The following is a 21,489-nucleotide window of genomic DNA, read 5'->3' as shown; positions in this document are numbered from 1 at the left end:
TGAGCAGCATTACTGTGGCCCTCGTCAGATTCGACACAATTCCATTACTGTGCCCCTTGTCAGATTCCACACAATCCTATTCTCGTACAATTCCATTTTATACTTCCAATTGGGGTTGAAATGTTTATGATGTAAGTGATCTCCAACTGAAATTTTAGTTGTTGGCTGTAAAATTGAGGGAGATACTCTTACATGAACCTAAACTCTTCTCATATAACAAAGTATATTTATCCACACAATAAACTGAAAGTATGTCTTTCCCTCTGTGCGTTTGTGTGTGTGGAGGTGGAGATGTCTTTTCACACACTTTGGCAATGAGACAGTCTAGGTTACTGGATAAGGAGGAAGTGTGTTAGGTAATCACAACGCTCATTTTTCTTGTTTTTCATTCTATACTGCTGACGCTTTTAAGGAATGCAGAAGAGAGAGAAGTGAGACTGACGCCTGAGGGTAAACAATACACAGGGGTGTTTAAAGCTAAAATTCTTACAAACAGTGTGGTGAGAGTATGCAAAAGTACAAGTTAGGACAGAGAAGAGAACGGGAATGTTTCAATACATAAATGACAGATAGAGGGAGAATAGAAGACAGAGAGAAAGAGAGAGACAGAGTAAAAGAGGAGGAGTGAGAGAGAAAGACAACATACCAGGGAATATAGGCGTGGTGTTGAACTATGTCACTTAGGGGTGTTTCGTCTTGTCCAGAACTGTGTTTCACTCTCAAGTTGAAGATTACCGGCAAGCTCACAGCGCATACAAACACTTTGTGATTTAAAAGTTGGACTGGTCTTTGCTGACAGATTTGGAGGAAATGGCATCTTGCAATCTTTTCTTGATATAGCTTTTTGAACATTCTAATTTAGTACAAGAGATCAGAGTTTTATTGTCAACACAAAACTGAGACAAGGAGTGTACGGACACATCAACCAGTCATCACTTTGGGGTTTCAGAGCTTTGAAAGGTTTGTCACTGTGTAACTCTGGATTAGTGTTTGACCTGAGGACGGGGAAAACCAAAGCAGCTCTTCTCTTGGAGTCAGGCTTGGACAAGTCTGTAAGTTATTAAGTTGTTCATAGCAAGAGTTCAGTTTCTGTGTTTTGACTGTTTGGAACTGACACTGATGTGTTTTCCCCCAGACTTTTGGGACTTTTTGTTTTCAGACTTTAACTTTGCATAATCTGTTCTGTCTCAAACAATCCTGTGTTTGTTTCACATGGCAGTACAGTGACAGGGAGATATCTGCATTTACTTTGTGTATCTGTGCCGAGCCATAGTAAGAGACTGAGGGAAGGAAGTGGTCTTATCAGGAGAAATTTCACGTCATCTCTCTAATGTTCAGGCATCCAGCTCACATTTCAGTCTCCCACAGCTCTGCTGTACTTCAGCAATGGATAATGGAGACGGAGAAAAAGCCAGAAGACATGAATGTGACTAACAGAGGATTGAGATGAATTGCCAAAAAACACAACCAAAGCGGGGCTGAAAAAACAGTGAAGAGTAAAGCGGGAGAGAAAGACTGAAGGCGACATTATTTGTAACAATTTGTAACTGCAGTATTCTTAACACATAAAGAGAAGCTTTGCTCATTCTCTTTAGCAATGCCAGCAGCTGGTGCCAAAACAGCCATCTTTAACATGTCTTCGTACCCATTTTTCAGGCTTCTTGTACCTGTGATATCACACACACACACACACACACACACACACACACGCACGCACGCACACACACCCCGATACTGTAATGACACCGTGGTATGTAGAAAGTGTTTCTTTGGAAAATCCCCGATTGATGGAATGGGGGTGTGAGTTATTTCATTTTCGTTCAGAAAATACCGCATTCTCACCACTGTAGAATATGTTCAGTGGGTTATGCAAGGCTAACAGGAATTGCTTGACCATATTAGGCAAATGAAACAGGAACGTACATAACGAAAAGGAGAAAAAAGAAAACAGCCTCACTATGCTGGACAGTGTGCACAATTACAGGACCAAGGGGAAATGACCATAAAGTACAGATATGGATGTGACTGATTTTCATGACTGTAAACTACGGACTGGTAACTATATGACTGGTTTCCATAACCATAAACTACCGAGATGGGTGTGACTGGTTTCCATGGCCATAAACTACTGACATGGATGTGACTGGTTTCCATGACCAGAAACTACTGAGATGGATGTAGTTCATTTCTATGGAAATTGAATCAGCTGTTTAAATAAGCAGTATACTTTCTCCATATCTGTTGTCAGATGGATTGCTCAGAAGAAGCCATGTGCCATCCACAGCTAATCATACTGCTCATCACTCATTTACTGCCTTTCTCCACTCAGGCTTCCTACTTCCAGAAATGTCTGGGTACAGCACTGCAAATGACCAGGGTGTACACACCTCATTTCAAATGGTACCAAAAACAGGAGATGGTACCGATGACTCAGAGCACATGGCTAACGTTAGCTCTCAGTGCGGGGGTCACGTCATTTGCTGCTCCTCAGACCCAGACCACAGAAGACTGGCCATCTCCAGCATCATATGTGGACTCACCTGTTTGGGCATTGTCTCTTTAATTTATTCAGTCAAGGTTAGTACACACTCTAAAACACACCGCATATCCCTCAAACTGTACACTTTCTTTGAGTCTGAGTGTTTGTAATCCTACCCTTCACTGACCACTTCTCAAAGGTGCCCATTGGTGGCAAAAAGCATGAGACACACAGGGATATAGTACTGGGACAGTCCTCTAAGGTCTCAGATGCATTGACAATTTGTCAAAAAGATAAACCCCATACACATGAAAGTTTTAAACAGAAAGGCTCAGATATGGACATGGTGAAAACGCAACTGTAACACTTCAATAACCAGATCATGGAAAACCTTAGAAAACTTTGAAAACTGTAGGGGAAACAGCACTCAGATGATAACTTTTTTCTGTTGACAGGCCCAAGAGAAGAGAAGAATGATGAGAGACTCAGAGGACGTGAAGAGGAGGAGACAGAGAGATGTGGAGGCTCAGGTATATTCTGACCGAGCATGTAAATATGGAGTGGGAGCCATTGTAGCATGGCTAATCCTCCTCATCCTCACACCACTGCTCATAGTTTTCACCTCATACCTGCTCACCCTGATAGACTAATAGTCCCAGACACTCCAGACACCTGCTATAACAGAAGACAACTGACACACAGTAGAACACCTTGAAGACAACTGACATACAGCAAAACAATGTGTGAGTGAAATGAACGAGAGATCGAGGGCCAGCTCATATTCTGCACAGGTTAATGTGGGTATTCATCCACTGAAATACAGTTCTGTTTGTGTATGTTTTACTGTAGTGAGCAACATAATGCAAACACTTCCTGGTCAGTAGTCCAGAAATGTTGTTACACTTTTTATACTTTTATTCCAGTTGTGATGGCAACCACAGATAAATGCCTGTGTCTGTTACTTTGTGATAATGGATGGAGACTGATCAAAATGCTTTAAGAAACCCATTCATCAGATTAGATTATATTCCATCATTTGCAAATATTTAGTCTTTTTTTAAATACCACAGTACAACTTTTTCTGTACCATTTGGCAGTTACATAATGTAATTTATAAGTATTTATTTAGGTAGTGTTACACCTCTTAACTGTGAAAGAAAGAATAAAATTATTTACCAAGTAGAATTTAAGTGAAACGTTGGAAAACTAATGTTTAGTGCACAACTCGAAACTTTATTCTTCAGTGCAGATACATTTGATCTCAAGATCAACATAAATGTACAGTAGACAGTAAAATGCTGAACTCTTTTCTGTAGGGTATATGTTTTATGTGCATAAAAACATCCAGTTCATGGATTAGATGAATCCTGTGGTTTTAGTCACAGGTCTGTGGTGTCGCTGGGACAGGCCCGGGACTCTGATCCGTGGGATGGACCATGCACAGTGAGAATAAATCAGCACATGGGCTGTGCCAACCAGTGCAGTTCTGCAATGGCTGTGCCAGCCAGTTCAGTTCTGCTCCATTTCTTTTGGAATGGGATCTGATCTGTTTATGTTTCTGTGAAAAGGAGGTTGCAGTCTAAACAAAAAACGTTAACAGAAAAAGGTAAACTATATCTTCAGTTAGCCTATACAAGTTGAAAAAACTGTTTACTTCCATAAACCAACTTATTGCCAAGTCATCTTAAAATGACTTTTCTGCCCATGAAATGCGTATTTAAGAATTTCAGCAACTCAACTAAAGTCCTTAACTAAGTCAGCTATAAGAACAATGCCAGTGATCAATGTTTTTTACAATACTGTGAATGTTCCTGCGAAGTACTTAAATGAAATCATTCTTAAGTCTTGTTTAAAACATTGTTGCACTGCTAGCTAACAAGAGGAACGTGTGTAACGTTAAGGAAAATACACCGCTGTTCTTCTTAAAAAAAGTTGGAAAACAAGGGACAAATCATCCCCACGCTAGAATAGTCAAGTTGTTTGTGCTTAACTGTAATGGAAATAACCAACATATTAAATATTCATGCACTCTCTACCATTAAGGATGGCACTCACTTTAATAGCAGTTAAATAAATGGACCATTTGCTAGTTGTAGCTACAGATGTTCATATTGGTTACACTGAGGATGCATAGTTTGTATAGGATGCCAAGATCTTAGAGAATTGGGCAAGAGACGTTTTGCTGAAATGTGAAGGATAAAAGTTAGAGAAACAGAACAGCCTTTAGTTGGTCCCAGTAGGAGCAAAGATCTCCAGATTTCAAAGAACATCACATGCCTAATTTGTGAGAAACTTTGAATAAGTTATTTTTACTTAATCTGTTGTAATTATGATTTATTAATTATGTTTTATTTTTCAAATATATTGTAAAATGTGTATTTTTCAGTTTTCATTTGTCATCTCATGTTTCCAAAATTAACATGGATTCTTTGGTTAGTTCAGCTCTGGAAAGGCCTGATCATGTCCAGACTTTACTATTGCTGCCATAATCTGAAGTTCTACTCTTGAAAACTTCTTTAAAGAAATGTTGTTTAATAGACAGCACTTTCTGTTTAAAGGTCAGTGATGACTTTACCCATGGATGGGTTTGGATGGTGAGCAGAGAGCACTATGAGACTGAACTGAAACGGACAGATCAGCGTGGTCACATGTCAGACACTGACATTAAAACACTTTGATTAAACAAGGACAGTACAATATTGTGTTACTTTGTACGAAATGATTTATTTTTAGTCTCATTCTGGACAAAGTGTACCTTTGCATTATTTTTGCTTTTGTAATTTTGTACAGTGCATTGTTTAAAAGGCTTTACAATAATAAAAAAAAATGATCAACAACTTCTCAATGCAAAGAAAGATAAAGCTGCTTGTGGGGGGGGGGGGGGCTGTCAGAAGGACAATTACAATCACAAACTATACAAAAACAATAGGCAAATAAAGTAGAAACATTCTGGACAACTCACTCTTCCGTGGACAAATATAATACCTTAACACATATATTTGGACATAAAAAGTTACACAGAAAACATCTGCATTCATTTCAAAAAGGCCAGTAACTGAAGGACAAGGCCTGTCTTCAGCTGCATGAAATAACATCAGGTCAATTTCCTCCGCTTCCACAGAAGGATCAAGAAAGGATGCAAAATAAAACAATTATACAGCAAAATACCACTGTGTATATGGAAGCTGCCAACGTACAGTTAAAAAGGGGATCATTGGGAGATTGCTTTGCTTTGTAAAGGCAATAAAACACAAGGCTTAGTGTGAGGCCCCTCTCCTCAGGCCTCTGAACCTGTTCCTGAGAACAGTTTTCAAAGGCACCATGTTCTACTCTAACAGTCAGTCTGGGCTTTATCGTGGCCCTGTTTGGAAAGAGAGCCTGGAATATAACAAAAGGAGGACGGAAAAACGCCACCGCTACTGGGGAAGACGTTACTGAGACCATGGCTGAAATGATAAAAGACTGTCCATGGAATCCATTCTGTTTATATCTGTATTTTACTATATTCTGAACATGCACATTCATGGATGTGCCACATTCAATGATCAACTGTTTGACCAAAAACAGTGACACAGCCTTCATTCAGTAAAACTGAGAAAAACACAGCATAATGAACAAGTAAATGAACTTATTTGGACAGGCTTAGCGTAAAAACTACCTGACAAACGAGGTGGGCAGGAAAGGAGTTATAAAAAATGATGTGGACAGGTTTTGCGAGAGACTATTTGTCAGAAGCAACTAATGAATCTAATATAGCGAGTTTGGAACATAACAGCGAATCGAGGTCTACTGACATAAGGGGGACCTCGTCTCTGGAGGTGACCCAAGCACCCTGTCTTGTCCTGCCGCCTGCCAAGTTCACCCCCACTTTTCTCTGGCCTCCGACCCCGGCTGTGCCACCAATCAGAGGCCTCTTGGGCTTTCTGGCCACACCCAATTCAGGGAACACAACAAATCGCTTTATGCGCTTTGGGCCAATCAGAGACTGAGAGCCATCTCGTCTGTCTACAGGCACCTCAAAAATGGTCTCCAGCCGCCTGGAAAAGAGAAACACAGCAGAAGAACAAATAAGTAAAGAGAACACATGTAAAAATGAATACACCACCCCGGGTTTGATATATTTCAGAAAAATGTCAAGGAGAGACGACAAGTTTCTCCATAAGAGCTTTGTGCTTACTGTGTGGGCAGTTGTTAGTGTTCAACAGCATTGTTGGTGAAAGGTTATAGTAACATCTGAACAGACAAGGTTCAGAATAAGAGAACTGTTGAACCTGATGGTCTTATGATCTTTCCTGTTTTATGCCCTTTGGATTATGTGGTTTATCTTTGGTTTTTTTTGTTTTGTTTTTACTTTTTTTATTGCGTGGTCTACTTATTACTATTTTATTTTTTTCTTCTATCATATGCTGAAATGTAAAAGCACTTTGAGCTACATTCTTTCTATGAAAAGTGCTATATGAATAAAGTATTATTATTATTATTATTATTACTGCATAGGAAGCTTAACACCTCTGGCACCATGTAACAGCTGGAGCCAAGAGCAACTGATTAAGGCAAAATACAACCGGTAATGGACAAACGGCAACCACTACAGACAAAAGGGGCCTTTAGCATTAACACCAAGATTCTGATTTGCATTAAGCAACATTGTAAACTTATTGTCTGTTGCCATTTGTTTCATGGTATAAAACTGATCACAGTAAAAGTTCTCAGAGGAAAAAGCTGAGTAAAATCAGAGCAGACAGAAATGCTGCAGGATACCATCTCCACCAAATAAAGCTTTTCTCCAAGCGCGCTTTTGGTCCGGTTCGTTTACTTTTAGAATCATAAAAAAAAATCCAACATTGGCTAAACAATTCGGAGCAGGATACAGATGGCTGACGGGACACTGACCAGTTTCGACAGACTCACGGACATACTGATCAGGTACAGGTATTATTGTTTGTCATTTGTACACGTGAGTGAACCTCTAAGCCACTAATGGCTAAGCCTTGAATTTCTGTTTGTTTTTGAGGGTAAACTTAAGCCCTTTTATGTATCACGGCACACATTTAATTTCATTTTTTGTTTTCCGGTTCCAACCAATAACCAAGCAGCCGTTTTGGTGAGGTTGTAAATGGTTCTTTTTTTATTGTATTCCTCTTTTTGAAAATAATTACTCCCCTGTGATTAAGAAAGCCAGTTAACTGTGTGATTGGTTGGTTTGTGTATATACTGTAATGTTATTAGGGAATTTATCAACACCTTCATATTTAAAGCCTAGTTATCACTACTTTGATTTACATTTGGTGAAATCCGTAGTTCAGGGACCCAGGATTTATCCAATTATTTAATAGAAAGACCCAATAGCTATTCTCTCACAACCCTCAGTAGGGTTTTGGGAGTGCTACACACAGTTTATGCATACATTATACTGCATAGAAGGCATGCATTCAGCTGTTAGATACGGCAGTTCTCATTGCTCAGTGCAGGACACAGCTCAAACAATTTTCACTCCTTCTCTGCCACTCATGCACTCTCAGAGTGTCTTTACATCACTGATTCACTCTCAGAGTGTCTTGAGTTTGGAGAGAAACGCTGACAGAAGTAGCAGTGAGGTGCCTTACCCTTCAGGGGGCTGTGTGAAATTCTTGTTAGTGTAGATCTCCTCCAAGCTGAAAACCTTCTTCTTTACTCTGTCAACACACAAAATGTAGACACTGTAGATTCAAGTACAAACACACACACACACACACACACACACACACACGTGCACACAAAAACACACAAATACACACACACACACACACACACACACACCTGATTGCTTTGGGTAAGCCCATTGGTGTGAGGTTGTTCTGTGGCTTGGGCAGGGTTTTTCGTATCCGGATGGAGGATACTTTGCCCCTTTGTTTGGTGTCTGTCTGTGTGGGAGGAAAGAAAGAGCAGATGAATGAAGAGATGGAGAAAAAAGAACTACTGTACGTCACCTTGTGGACAGAAGTGATATTACATTTCAAGGAGACTGTCTTGCCCAATGTCACGACCCACCTTCTATTCTGTCAGAACTACTATCGACTGTAACAGTATCTTGTATTCTGTCAGAACTACTACCGACTGTAACGGTACCTTGTATTCTGTCAGAACTACTACCGACTGTAACGGTACCTTGTATTCTGTCAGAACTACTACCGACTGTAACGGTACCTTGTATTCTGTCAGAACTACTACCGACTGTAATGGTACCTTGTATTCTGTCAGAACTACTACCGACTGTAACGGTACCTTGTATTCTGTCAGAACTACTACCGACTGTAACGGTACCTTGATTTCAGAATCTGACAATGCTTTCTCATCTGTTAGGGCCCTGGGGTGGAGAGTCAAACGGCTTTCTTCAGCTTTGTCCTTACAGTCATGCTGCTGTGTCCTTCTGCTCTCCTCTACTGGGCTCTGTGACAGATCACTGAACACAAGAAACATGAAAAAACAATTACTGATCAGTTAGTTCACTCCTAATGAAGCTGGTGTAACAAAGCCAAACCACAGAATTATCAGAGGTAAACTCAGGGAATCATTATGCTGTATTAAAAAACTACACGATAAAATGAGACCAGAACTATAAAAAAAAAAATGGAACAAAGCAAAAAGCAAAAAGTACATGCTAAAAATGAGTGGAAAGGTCTAACGAGGGAAAAGAGACCTGTGACAAACGTGAAAATCTGGAACACCATGAATTCACATCGATACATACACTTGCAGGTCTAGTACAGACCATGGCTACATGATCACAGTACATAAATCACAGCAAATAAATACAAACCATAGTCACAAAAAAAAAAAAACATACTGCTAAAAACCTAAATTAAAACTTTTTCAAGAAAATAAAAAAATCTGAGTTAAAGATGGAAGGGGAAAGGATGGTAAGAACAGATTACCTGAGAAGTGACAGAGAGGAAGAGCACTGGTCCGGCATGAGAGACACAGAGGACGTTGAGACATTCTTGGGATGGCAGGTTGTGGGGGAGGATGAAAAAGGAGCGTGTGAGGTTGACACTGATGTAGTGTTCACAAGACCAGACAAGGAGGAGGAGAACACACCACAGCAGTGATCGCCTGCAGCACTGGCCCGATTACTCCTCTGGTCTGATCTTCTGGAGAGGAATGCAAGGGGGCTTGACAAGAAGCAGGAGGCCAGAGCTGTGAGTGAGGTGGAGGGAGAGTGGAGGTAAGAAGGACAGAAGGGGGGCTTGCCATACACAACAGTCCTGCTGGCAGGGTAGACTTCCTTGCGAAGACACAAAGGAGCAATCTCCCGTTCCACCTCCAGACTACACACAGTATGTCGACGTGCACGTTTAGATTTGACGTGAGAATGGGGTGTAGTTGAAATGAGGGAAGACACTTTGGGAAGTGAAGGGGGGGTTCTGTCATGTAAGGCTGGCACTGGCATTGGGGATGTGTCTGAGGTGTTTTCAGGGTCCAGGAGAGAAGTGATCTCTGGGCAGGAGAAGCTGCGCGTGAGGCGCTCCGATCTGCTATCCGACAACACGACCTGTGTCTCTTCTTCAGTCTGTCCCCGAGTTTCCTCTACCTTTGAACCACTGCCAAAATGAGACCTGCATCGTCTCCTCTGTCTGTCCCCTTTTTTTGTTCCTCTTCTACTCCGCATCTTATCTTTCCCATCCTTATGCTCAACTCTACTGACCTGCTCTTCTGAGTCTTCATTTAACATCTCTCTTCTGATGCTGTCTTCTCTCACACAGCTCTGTTCTTCAAGTCTGGGCATTGCTTTGAACACCCTGTTTGTGTAATTGTCTTCCTCCTTCGAGGCATCAGCTTTTCTCTTCTCTCTGGGTCTTACACTGCCCCTGACAGGATCAGTATTCATCCACAACGGAGATCTAGACCCACCCTGACCCCGAGATGCCCTTTGTTCCTCAGCAGTATTTGGTCGCACAGGCAAGGACATTCTCTGCTCCTCCTTAAGTCCCTCAACAGTGTTTCCTGGAGGTAGAGTTTCTAAGCTGTCCTGCCCTGTCATTGAATGTGCTGCCCTGTCTGCCCTGTCGTGTTGCTGTGTTTTGGTGGAGCACTTAAGCTCAGACGCTGTGTTTCCATTCCCCACTTGGTTTGAATGTCCTTTGAAGGCAGTTTCATCATGAGGTTCTCCTGAAATAGACCCTGTCTGCAATACTGTCACATTCATCTGAACAGCATGAAGCTCTCTGACCTGCTCAGAAGTCTGATGCTGTCTTGCCCTGTGGGATTTGGCACTGACTGACATACGAAATTGGTTGTCTGCTGGAGTCTGCTCTGCCAGGCATGGACTCAAAGTGCCAGCTGCTCGTTCTGTTGGGATGGAATTATTATTGTCACTTGAACCGTCATGTTGTTTCTCTTGGGATAGGTTATCTCCAGTGCAAAACATTAAGGGTGTCCTGTGTACTGACTGCTGCCTTCTTTGACCTCCTCCCCTTCTCCTCTGACCTTCTGATGACGTCTCCAATAAATCCACAGGGCCTGAAGTGTTAGATGCAGTGTGTGTTGTCTCCAAACCCTGGGTTCGTGGAGAAGTACAAATGGCTCTCCTCTTCTTGAAAGTAGGAGCAGATGCTGGATTCTCTTCCAATGTTCCTGATATTAATGCTGAGATATCTTTTGTTGTATCTTCTCCGATGACCTCTTTTGGTTTCACACCCCTTGTACCCACATTTTTCAGTGCTATGTTTCTTTGCTCTGTTGTTTCTTGTCTTGTCTCTGTGCTAAGTGCTTCTTTTTGTCTCTTTCGTCTGTCTCTTGTTCCTGTGCCACAGTTAGCTAGTCGCTTCCTGTGGACTTTTTCTCTAGAGGGGTCAGCTGAGGAGCAGAGGTCTTGTGGAGTCAACTCTGCTTCTCCATGTGAAGGAGGTGCAGACCGTTGTCTCTTTGGATCCACTTTATGTTTTGTGTTTTTTGCAACATCTTCAATACAATCATCTGAAGGATTTTGACCAAGCAGTTTGCAAGTCATGTCTGCTCCTTTCATGAGTTTGGTATAGGATGCACTGGTGTCTAAGGATTTACTAGGTAATTTTCTAAGTCTTGTTCTGATAGGGTTTTGTGAATCCACTTGTGACCTGATGTGTTCTTCTTCTGTGTGTCCAGTTAAACAGAGTGAAGCTGAGGCAGTACTACACTTACTAGTCTGTTTCCTATGTAATGGCCAGTCTTGTCTGCTGCCAAAAACACCTGGCTTGTTGGGCTGACTTGATTCACATGTGGCACTTTCAGAGTTTAAGAGCTGAGACGATAGAGGACCTTTCTTTCTGAGCATTTGATTAGATGAACAGGAATTAACCTCAACGTTCTCTTCAAGGACAGAGTGAAACTGGACTGACTGATTCAGCGGTGGTGTTTTGGCTGGAGACTGCCCTCCACAGCGTGGACGTTCCTGTTCGAGACCACTGTGGTCATTTGAGTTTGTGTCAAACTTCACTTTTCCTGCAATCTCACGGTGATTAGGGGTACCGGTATTGGGCTGTTTTTTTGTTATGGATAAATGAGTACGTGGGTCTTCCTTGCCTTTACCACCCATATCCTGGACCCCACCCCCAGCCTGTGGCAAGACTCCATTGGTGGGTTCAGCATCTGAGCGCCTTGGATCTGGGTGTACTGTGAGGGATGGGTTATCACTGGGTTTGAAGAGACGGGTGGGACTCATGACAATGTCAGTGAAGCTGGCCATCTTAGATCTAAAGGACTGAAAGAAAGGACCGATCACCCAACGTTTAACAGGCGGTGGGCTCTCTGGAGACTCCCTCTTTATCTCTGATTGACTGAGCGTCTGCTTATGCAGAGACCTGCTCATGCTCTCCAGGTTGGACACAGTAACGGGGGATGGCATTTTTCGCTTATGGCCCATATCCACTGTGGATCTGCAATCAAAACACAGGCACAAATTTTGTTTGAACGCACTAAATTCACACTTTGTCTTAAATACAAGATGCACATGTTCTGAGTGTAGTCCATACACCGTGGGTACTTCTCTACCTTCATATAAAGAGATGAACTGCACAGTCAAATAGACTCAAATTCAAGCATTTTATCAAATCAATGTATTCTTCAACTTCCTGTCTTGTATTTAAGTTATAACTTTACATTGCTCACACTCTGTCTGTTGGTTACATCTCCATATTAAATACCACAGCCGGTATGAACTGGTTTAGATTCTCCAGTACCTAGGACATTCTATGACACCTTCAGAATAAAGAAGCAACATTAATACTCACTCAAAGGATGGATTTTGACTTTCAGTGTGGTCAGCAAAGCTTGTCTAAGAAGACACAAGATACGAATGGTTATGAGAAAAAAAAAATAGTAAAAAAATAAAAAACAACGCGTAATCGTTAGTGATTATTGTTTGGGGTCACATCACTAAGCTAGACAAATGGCCATATATAGTGGATGGAATAAAGGAAAGAGGGAAGTTTTCCCATTAAAGACATGCAACACCCTAAATGACCAAACCACCCATCATTCTCAACAACCCTATGACCTTACATACTTAATGACCCTGTGATCTTACACACTGTAAGAAGTAAGAAAGTAAAAAGTATTTGTATAGCACTTTTCACAGACGTAGGTCACAAAGTGCTTTACAACAGCATTTTACAACATACAAGTGAGAAAAAACATGAAGTGACCACCCAACCCACGTTTAAAAGAAGACTAAAAACATAATACAAAACAAACAAAAATACCACCCAGCCATGTACTTAAAAGAATAAGAGTAGAAAACTATAAACACATACATGATATAAAACAAAAATACCACCCAGCCATGTGTTTAAAAGGCTTAAGACTGGAAGGAACTAAAAACACAATACATAAAATACACAATAAACAATAAAAATACATGGTAAAATACATGAAATGCAGACACGGTTCATACAGATTACCCAAACTCCTGTCTAAACAGATACGTCTTTAGCTGCTGTTCAAAAGAATCCACAGAATCAGCAAAAACCTTAAGGGTGTAAGCAGAGCATTCCACAGTTTAGGTGCTACAGCCTCAAAAGCTCTGTCACCACAGGTCTTTAGGCAGGTGCGTGGGACAGACAGTAAATTTAGCTTATTTGACCTAAGAGCTGATGCATTTGGGTGAAGTAGATCAGCCACATATGCAGGAGCCTGACCATGCAGTGCTCTGTAAGTAAAAGTGAGAGTTTTAAACTGGACCCTATATGCAACAGGGAGCCAATGAAGAGATATGAGTCCAGGGGTAATGTGAGACCGTTTATTTGACCTAATGAGTAGTCTTGCAGCAGCATTTTGAATTGCCTGCAGATGATCGAGGGCAGAGATAATAGTGAGGAGAAAATTAAATTACAGTAGTCAATGCAAGATGAAATAAAGGCATGTATGAGCATCTCTAGTTCTGTATTTGAAACTGCAGATCTCAGTTTACTAATACTTTTTAAGTGGAAAAAACATGATCTGGTCAACTGCTTAACATGGGTGTCAAACAACTAGGACTGATCAAATATAACCCCTAAATTCTGAGGTTGGTGTGGGCGGCAAAGGAAAGAGACCCAACACTTTGCTTGATCATGGGGGCAACCTTTCCTGGAGCAACAATTAGAACCTCTGTCTTATCAGCAATGAGCTGTAAGAAATTTTCCGCCGTCCAGTCCCTAATGGCGTTGAGACAGTCTAGGAGCCTAGATAACCCAAAAGCCTCACTAGGTTTGAATGAGAAGTAGAGTTGGATATCACCCGCAAAATAAATGATACACAATATTAAATCTGCTTATAATTTGTCCTAAGGGCAGCAAATATAAGGAGAATAACAAGGGAGCCAGAACCGAGCCCTGCGGGACACCACAAGACAGTAGGGAGGAATCAGACACAAAGTCACCAGTAGAGCAGGTGAACCTTCTGTCAGTGAGATAAGATGTTAACCAGTCTAATGCTGTGCCTGATATACCCACCCAGTCACGTAACCTCTTAATAAGGATATGATTGTATACTGTGTCAAACGCAGAACTGAGGTTGAGTAGCACTACCACCGTACAATCACCTGCATCAGAGGACATTAAAATATCATTTGAAACCCTAAGAAGAGCTGTTTCAGTAGAGTGCTGTTTCCAAAACCCAGACTGAAACTTATCATAAATATTGTGCCTCTCCAACACAGCAGTGAGTTGTTTGGCCACAACCTTCTCTAAAATTTTTGACAGAAATGGGAGTTTGGATATAGGCCTGTAGTTTTGGGCACAGAAGGATCTAAATTAGGTTTCTTTAATATGGGTTGGATAGTAACATGCTTAAAATAGGGAGGGACACATCCTGTAGACAATAAAGAATTAACAATAGCTGATAAAGCAGCGCCAAAACCTTTAAGAATAAAGAAGATGGTATTACATCCAGAGGGCTAGAAGCTTCATTTTCCTAATCAAATCCGTCAAATCTTTTAAGCTGATAGGTTGAAAAGAATCCAGAACAGGAGATGGGGGCTAGAACTGGGCAGACAAGTCCCAGGGTGAATACTGGACCTAATAGCCATAACCTTATCGACAAAGAAGGTAAGGAGCTTAATTACACTCATTGACAGAAACAGGGTGATGTAGAGAGAGGCGGTGACACAATATCATTAATGGTGTCGAATAAAATCTTAGGATTTCTGAACCACCCTATGACCTTGCACACTCAATGACACAACTCAACTTTAACTCAACCTCAGTATGTCTCCTCACAGACAATGTCTCCAAAAAAGAGTAACTGAATATCACACTGAGGTAAAATACTACTGACTTAATTAAGAGTGTATAACCGCATAATAGCCAGAGATCAAGCAATGTGGTAACTGTGACACTGGAATTTGCTCATGCCTTAGTGTCCACTGAACAAGATACACAGAAATGTCTGCTTTCTGTCTGACAGCATTTCTGGGTTTTTGGTCCATGTCTGTAGATTCTGTTTTCATCCCTTCATAGTGAAGTAAGGAATCATTTTAACATCAAATTTTTCCACTGCTAAACCCAAGACTACATTCAAGATCTTGTATAATGAAACAAGAATCAAGAACATACTGGAAAACAATGAGATATTACCGTGCTACTGCCTGTCTCTCTTGGGCCAGCAGGTGTATTTATTTCGGATGGTTCTGGTAACACATGCCCACTACTGAGCCTGCTCTGCCCTTGAACACGTTCTCTGTCTCCACGCTGGTGTCCAGTCCTTCGACTGCAGGACTTCCTACCCACATCATCACTGCTTTGTATTGGAATAAGAACCAAGAAAACATTAGGTCAGTAAATACAGATTCAGATGAGTATATATAGACAATACCTTCTAGGAAAGTCAGAGTTTCAAATTTTGATTCGTCTTGTCTCACTGCACATTAGCAATAATAACATTAACAATCCTAAAATCTTTCATACCACAACAGGAGTGCCCCTATTCTAGATCCCCCCACCCCATTTCCAGAGATATGTAATAGATCTGAAAGCACTAAAGCATAAGAAGTTCCCTAATATCAGGAGGACAAATGTCTGATAAATATGCAATTAGGACCTGTACAAAAACAAATGGTTACTTTATAATTACTAGAAACAAATTTAGTTGATTTGCTGTCCAAAATACAGCTAGATTCAGTGTGAATGCTGGCTAATAAACTGAATCGAGACAAATAAATATATAAATTAATAAACAAACTGGTCAGCATGGAAACGTTGATGTCATTCAGACACTGTGATAGGAAAGAAAGGTAAATGCATTTTAGATTTCATGTCTTTTAAAATAAATATCAGCAGAAATAGAATAAAAACTATAGAACAGTCCACTGAGGATCAGGATCTGTCATGGTTAAACTAAATGCCATCTGAAACAGTGTACAGTCACACAAAGAACAACAGGCTGTTGTATGTTTGGTTAATTTAAAAACACATGAAAGAGTGTTGAAAGAGATTTGATGTAGATCTGCATTATATCATGATGCCAGATCTTCAAAGATCTATTCCTTGAAAGTCCTGATGTAATGTAGGCCTAAGTCTACATCATATACAGTATCAATGTAGAGTCTGGGTTACTGAAATACATCCCTGTGTTAGACTGTGTTAGGCACTACTGAAGTGTGCTGTTTTTCACTGAAAGTACTGAAGTGTAAAATTCAGTTGGTAAAAGATCCATAATTTCAGTACTGGTGATTTTCAGTAAACTGTTCCAAACTGACATAGTGGCGGCATATGGCCATATAATAAGGACCAAACTGACATAGTGGTGGCATATGGCCATGCAATAAGGACCTTTTTTTCTGGGCTAATACTTAACAGAGCTGCTCAGCTGTCTCAGTACTGAAATAATGTACATGCAGTCTTAGAGCCAGACGAAGGTTTGGAGTGTATGGCAAATGGACAGGGACGCAACATGATGCCACCCACTGAAAAGTTTGATAGATAAATGGTAAATGAAGAAGATATAATAAATGTATTATGTGCCATGGCCAACAGCATTATTTTACTGCCCCATAATAATCATCAGTTACCAATTCAAACATGGGGTGAAAGACCTTTTGACAAATCTACATCTAATCAGTGAAAAATCTGACCCTCCGAGTTCCAGCCTGAGCTTCACTCTCAAAACGAACCTTCCCACTGTAGGACACGGCACATTTCACATTCACAGTGAGGAAGAGAGAGAGGGAGAGGACAGTGAGAGAATGCGTGTTGGGCTGTACCTGCTAGAGGAACAGGGGAGAACATGGGGATGAGGTTCACAGAGTGGGGTGGTGCAGACAGGGGAAGTGGGGGTCCTGGCATCTCTTTCCATTGGAGAGTGGATCTCAGAGAACCACTCAAATTTCCCGTCTGCCTCAATTTATCTAACAGCTGCTGATACCAACATAAGCACAGTGGATCCAGAGCTGGAGACTGCTGACCTTCTTATCCACCTTTAAAAAACACAACAATAAACAGGCAAATGGAAGGGTCATGTTTATGCCTCTGCAATATTTGACCTCTGTTACTACTATGAACCGTGTTTAATACATACACATAACTGTAACCAGGAAAGTGTTGAGGCCCTTTAACAGTTTGACAGTCTCAGCACTTCAATATCTATCAAATGTCAAATACATTCACAAACTTTTCACTAAGAATGTTGCTTTCCACACTTCTTCCAATTTTAACATTTCTCGTGGCGCTGGCAAACAGTAGGTTGTATCTGACACACTACACTCACAAACTGTACAAACCATACAAAATGCAAACCATACACTCTACACTCTTAAAAACCACAAAACCATCTCAAAAACCACACACATACACACACACACATTAAAATGACACCGAATGTGTTGGGTTAGGATAGATTCATGCTTTAGTCGCTTTAGAGTGAAGGACAGGAGTTCATTCTAAAACACAGACTATTCAAAAGGCAATGACGACAAGCAAGAAGAGAGCTTACGCAGTCAACAATTCTTTTTATACCCTAGATATTGGCCCCAGCTGGACATTGATTTCAAACTAAAAACATACAAATCAGCAGCACCTGGTAGAATGAGTGGTAAATTACATCGTGTACTCGTGAAAACTCCATTATCTACCAAGACCCTAAAGACACTTTACAGTCACTGTACTAACACTATATATATTTAACACCCTAACTATATTAAACACACTGTGACACACCTTAATGGCAGAGCACATCATTCAGCAGCAAAAAGGCTACTTAAACAGTCATCCTCCCCACAGTAAGCATCCTATTAAAGCTTACATACACAATCAAGACAAAGCAACATTACACACATCCACTCACACACTCCTGAAAATATTTAAACAAGAGATGAAATTCCACTTGTCAAAGAATATCTTGTCAAGGACTCACTGAATATTATTCACTTTGTCAAAAAAGGCTGTGTCTCTCTAGCACTCCCGATGACAATGCAGGGACCACCTTGACCCCTGTACAAATTAACTTCTGGTTGCAGGTACAGCACAAAGACTTGCCAGAGTCTACTCATGGCATAGTCATAATTCTTAGGTGAATACAATACTTCTAATGTGCGGTGGTTGGGTTTTGGTTGTGGTTGGGTTTTGGTTGTCCAATTCTGTCTCTGTGTGTGTTTGGGACGATGTAGCTCAGTTGAAAATCAGAGCTCTGCATTATGAAATGAATGTGGAATATCCCAGGAAACAAGGACCACACAGTGTCAACCAGTTTTCTCTGTCCAATGGATAAGTGACTTTGGTCTGGGGTCATAATTGGCTTTTTAACGTTTCAGTCACTGGTGATACACAAAGAGTGTCATATAATGATCTGTCAGAACGCTGATCCAAGTCTTAAAGTTACGGTGCTAATCGCTTGCCCTTTTAACCTTACAAACATTCTTTGAGGTATATGTAACACCGCGCCCCCCCCCTCCCGAAAAAAGGCCAAGGTATCAGATGTAGTGCTATCACAGAAGGATCTTAACTCGTGTGTCACACTGGGTGAGAGAATCTTAAAACTAAGTGTCAAATATGTATATCACCTATAACACTGTCTATTTAAGACTTGAAGCACGACCTTTAATCCGCGGGTATAACTGAAAAACGACAACAAAGCAATTCTCTGTCTATGAGGATGTAATATTATTAATTAATTTCATAATCGCTACGTTAATGTCTGTCGCAGCTGTCAGGCTCCCAACAATCGTCTGTCTTCTCAGACCTTACTTTTAAGAGCAAAGTTTGTTACAATAGTCTATCTCCTCAACACTAAGATCTATTTCTGAATTAGCTAATTATCTCAATTAGCCTGTCTGGATCGGGGGGTGGGGGTCCAAAGAAACTAAACGAGACCGGACCGTAAATTAGCATTTGAAAACTTTTTTCTCTCACTGCTCAAAAGAGGTGACCGATTGATCTATTCAGTGGACACATCCAGCGATGTAATCTCCAATGGAAGGTTAATGAAATTCTTTCTGATACTTGAACAGCAACACATCCTTCTCGCAAACTCTTGTCTATAACATTAAACATTTATGATGAGGTAATCTCGACAGGGATTACAGCATAATCCAAACTCCTGGTGTCACAGGCAGTCGCTATGCTACACATTTACAGGCTCAGGTTTCATGCCTTAAATGTTACTGGCGCGAAAATATTTCACTCAGCCCAAAAATTCACAACGAGAAGAGAAAACCAACCCGAAAGTCCAGCGCACATGTACCAGCACGGTTTGTGCTTTCGTTGCAGACATCCACAACACGTTAGCTCGATAGCGCAGTTTAGTTCCTTCGCAAACCAATCTCTCCAAAACTCAACGCAAACCTTTGCGGAAGTGACGAAAGCCTTAGATTGTCCACGTAAAGGCACGTTGAGGAAAGCTTCGTACCGGAGAGCCATGTAGCCTCTCTACATGGCCCTGGTTCGTACTACACAGTAGAGAACTACAGTGGAAGGGACTGACGTCACCCATTACCTTGAACAACCAGCCAGCGACAAATGGCAACCATGGCCCGGAAATGAACTTTGCGTGTCCAATTCAAACTAGTTTTTTTGTTCCGAAGAACATGCACGAGTGTATGTGTCATCATTTTATAACTTACGATACACAGAAAATTACACCGAGTTTCAAAAGTAGCGCAGTCGACAAAGTCGCTGAAAAAACCCCCAAAAGCTAATCGAATTACTGTTAAGATAAACGAGCTGACAACACTCGTTTGTGATTGGTGTAACACATTCGTCGCTTAGTGAGTGTAACCAGTACTGCGTAGTGCCGCTACGGTCGGACTTCCTTCAGTGCAGGTTTGTTCCTCGCTTTTGTGAAAGAGAAGGCGTGTCCTGTGTGAACGGCTCCTTGATAGAAAAGAGACGCTATAGCGTGCAGGCTTTAGTTATTTACTTTGTACACAACAGGTATACAAGTAGGCCTACTCAAATCAGGAAATTAGCAGCGCAGACCACTCCAAATGATTAGAATAGCCCAATTAATAGTTATTATGACAGGAGCGATAGAACTTAGTTAGCTAGAGGTATTGAATTCGCGAACCCTTATTTTTAAAAGAAGCACTAACGGTTAAAACGTTTTACAAATGACTTGACATTTTCAACAAAGAATGTATTCTCTGTAGTGCACTTTTTACGTTGTTAATTGATTAATCAAACAATTCGTTTCATTATATTTTATTATTTTTGAGTGCATTCTCAATTTACAGCACTTTCTCACCAAGTGCAGGTATTGTGTTTGTTAGACCAGTTGAGACCAATTGTTTCCAGTTGAAATAAATAGCACCAGTTACAACACCAGTTACATCCTATTGGTTTCAACTGCGTGGAACTGGTGAAGCAGCCACTGCCCATGGCTCTGTTGGTCTAAATGGGTTTTAAATGGTTTCAACTGGTATTCTTAACTGGGAAAACCATTAGAATCTGAAAACCCAATTGGAACCAATTGAAACCAGTACAGACCATTTGAGACCAATTCATCCCAATAGACCAGCTACTGGATTTTCAACTGGAATTTCCACTAGGGTAGTATGGACAGCTTTTCACGTAACGTTTTCAAATATCTTAACTAAGCAGGTTGATAATACTTAATGCTTAATGTATGAAGTCTACAGGTCTATCTACTGAAACAGTGTACGGTGCACAGATTCTAAACTGATATCCAAACTGATCAATATTGATGTATGATCTCCAGCAGATTCAGTATAGCAAACCATTTTGACATTAATCACTGGGAACTTATAAATTATAGAGTTCAAGGTCTGTTTTTTCGACTAGTTTCAATTCGAAGAGAGCATATCCGTCACAGATCTTTGATCTGTTGTAATGAATTAGCGATATCAAAAATCAGTTTTAATTTGTCACAATCTGCATTCTTGGTATCTTCCTAGTGGAAATGAATAAACTTCCTTCATTGACCTCTGTTCACGGTAGCAGATAAGATACTGAGATATCAAGAATTAAGTTTTTACTAGTGGAAATGCTGATATCAAAAATTCAAACTAGTGTAAATGTAATTTTTTACTAGTGGAAATCCATTTCTAATATGTGTGACTTTCCCTT

The 21,489-nt window shown here is 40.8% G+C and overlaps 2 protein-coding genes across 2 annotated transcripts; both read right to left on the bottom strand.

Annotated features, from left to right (window-relative positions):
* Positions 1–5,885: 5,885 nt before the first annotated feature.
* On the bottom strand, positions 5,886–11,703 carry LOC115817940 (uncharacterized). Its single transcript, XM_030781106.1, has 5 exons — positions 9,394–11,703; positions 8,783–8,921; positions 8,279–8,382; positions 8,086–8,154; positions 5,886–6,516 (listed from the first exon to the last, which is right to left on the bottom strand). The coding sequence occupies exons 1-5, from the start codon at positions 11,481–11,483 to the stop codon at positions 6,201–6,203; spliced, it is 2,718 nt and encodes a 905-aa protein (XP_030636966.1). The 5' UTR covers positions 11,484–11,703; the 3' UTR covers positions 5,886–6,200.
* LOC115819471 (uncharacterized) lies at positions 11,510–19,711 on the bottom strand. Its single transcript, XM_030782983.1, has 6 exons — positions 19,626–19,711; positions 17,175–17,387; positions 15,550–15,712; positions 12,727–12,770; positions 11,639–12,372; positions 11,510–11,544 (listed from the first exon to the last, which is right to left on the bottom strand). The coding sequence occupies exons 2-6, from the start codon at positions 17,264–17,266 to the stop codon at positions 11,510–11,512; spliced, it is 1,068 nt and encodes a 355-aa protein (XP_030638843.1). The 5' UTR covers positions 17,267–17,387; positions 19,626–19,711.
* Positions 19,712–21,489: the final 1,778 nt, after the last annotated feature.

Source organism: Chanos chanos, chromosome 8 (genome assembly GCF_902362185.1).
Source record: "Chanos chanos chromosome 8, fChaCha1.1, whole genome shotgun sequence".
In the NCBI taxonomy this organism is placed as follows: domain Eukaryota; kingdom Metazoa; phylum Chordata; class Actinopteri; order Gonorynchiformes; family Chanidae; genus Chanos; species Chanos chanos.
The sequence above is the reverse complement of the archived record's forward strand: the minus strand, read 5'-3'. Positions and strand labels throughout refer to the sequence as shown.

Excerpts from the sequence above, each read along its gene's own strand:
- LOC115817940 (XM_030781106.1), bottom strand. The coding sequence starts at position 11,483 with ATGAAAGGAGCAGACATGACTTGCAAACTGCTTGGTCAAAATCCTTCA. Across the intron at positions 8,922-9,393 it reads TCCTCTCTGTCACTTCTCAG|TGATCTGTCACAGAGCCCAG; the intron begins GTAATCTGTTCT and ends TCTTGTGTTCAG. Across the intron at positions 8,155-8,278 it reads GGCTTACCCAAAGCAATCAG|AGTAAAGAAGAAGGTTTTCA; the intron begins GTGTGTGTGTGT and ends GTGTGTTGACAG.
- LOC115819471 (XM_030782983.1), bottom strand. The coding sequence starts at position 17,266 with ATGGAAAGAGATGCCAGGACCCCCACTTCCCCTGTCTGCACCACCCCA. Across the intron at positions 12,771-15,549 it reads GAGAGACAGGCAGTAGCACG|ACAAGCTTTGCTGACCACAC; the intron begins GTAATATCTCAT and ends GTGTCTTCTTAG. Across the intron at positions 11,545-11,638 it reads ATTACATAGGAAACAGACTA|AACAAGACTTAGAAAATTAC; the intron begins GTAAGTGTAGTA and ends AAACCCTATCAG.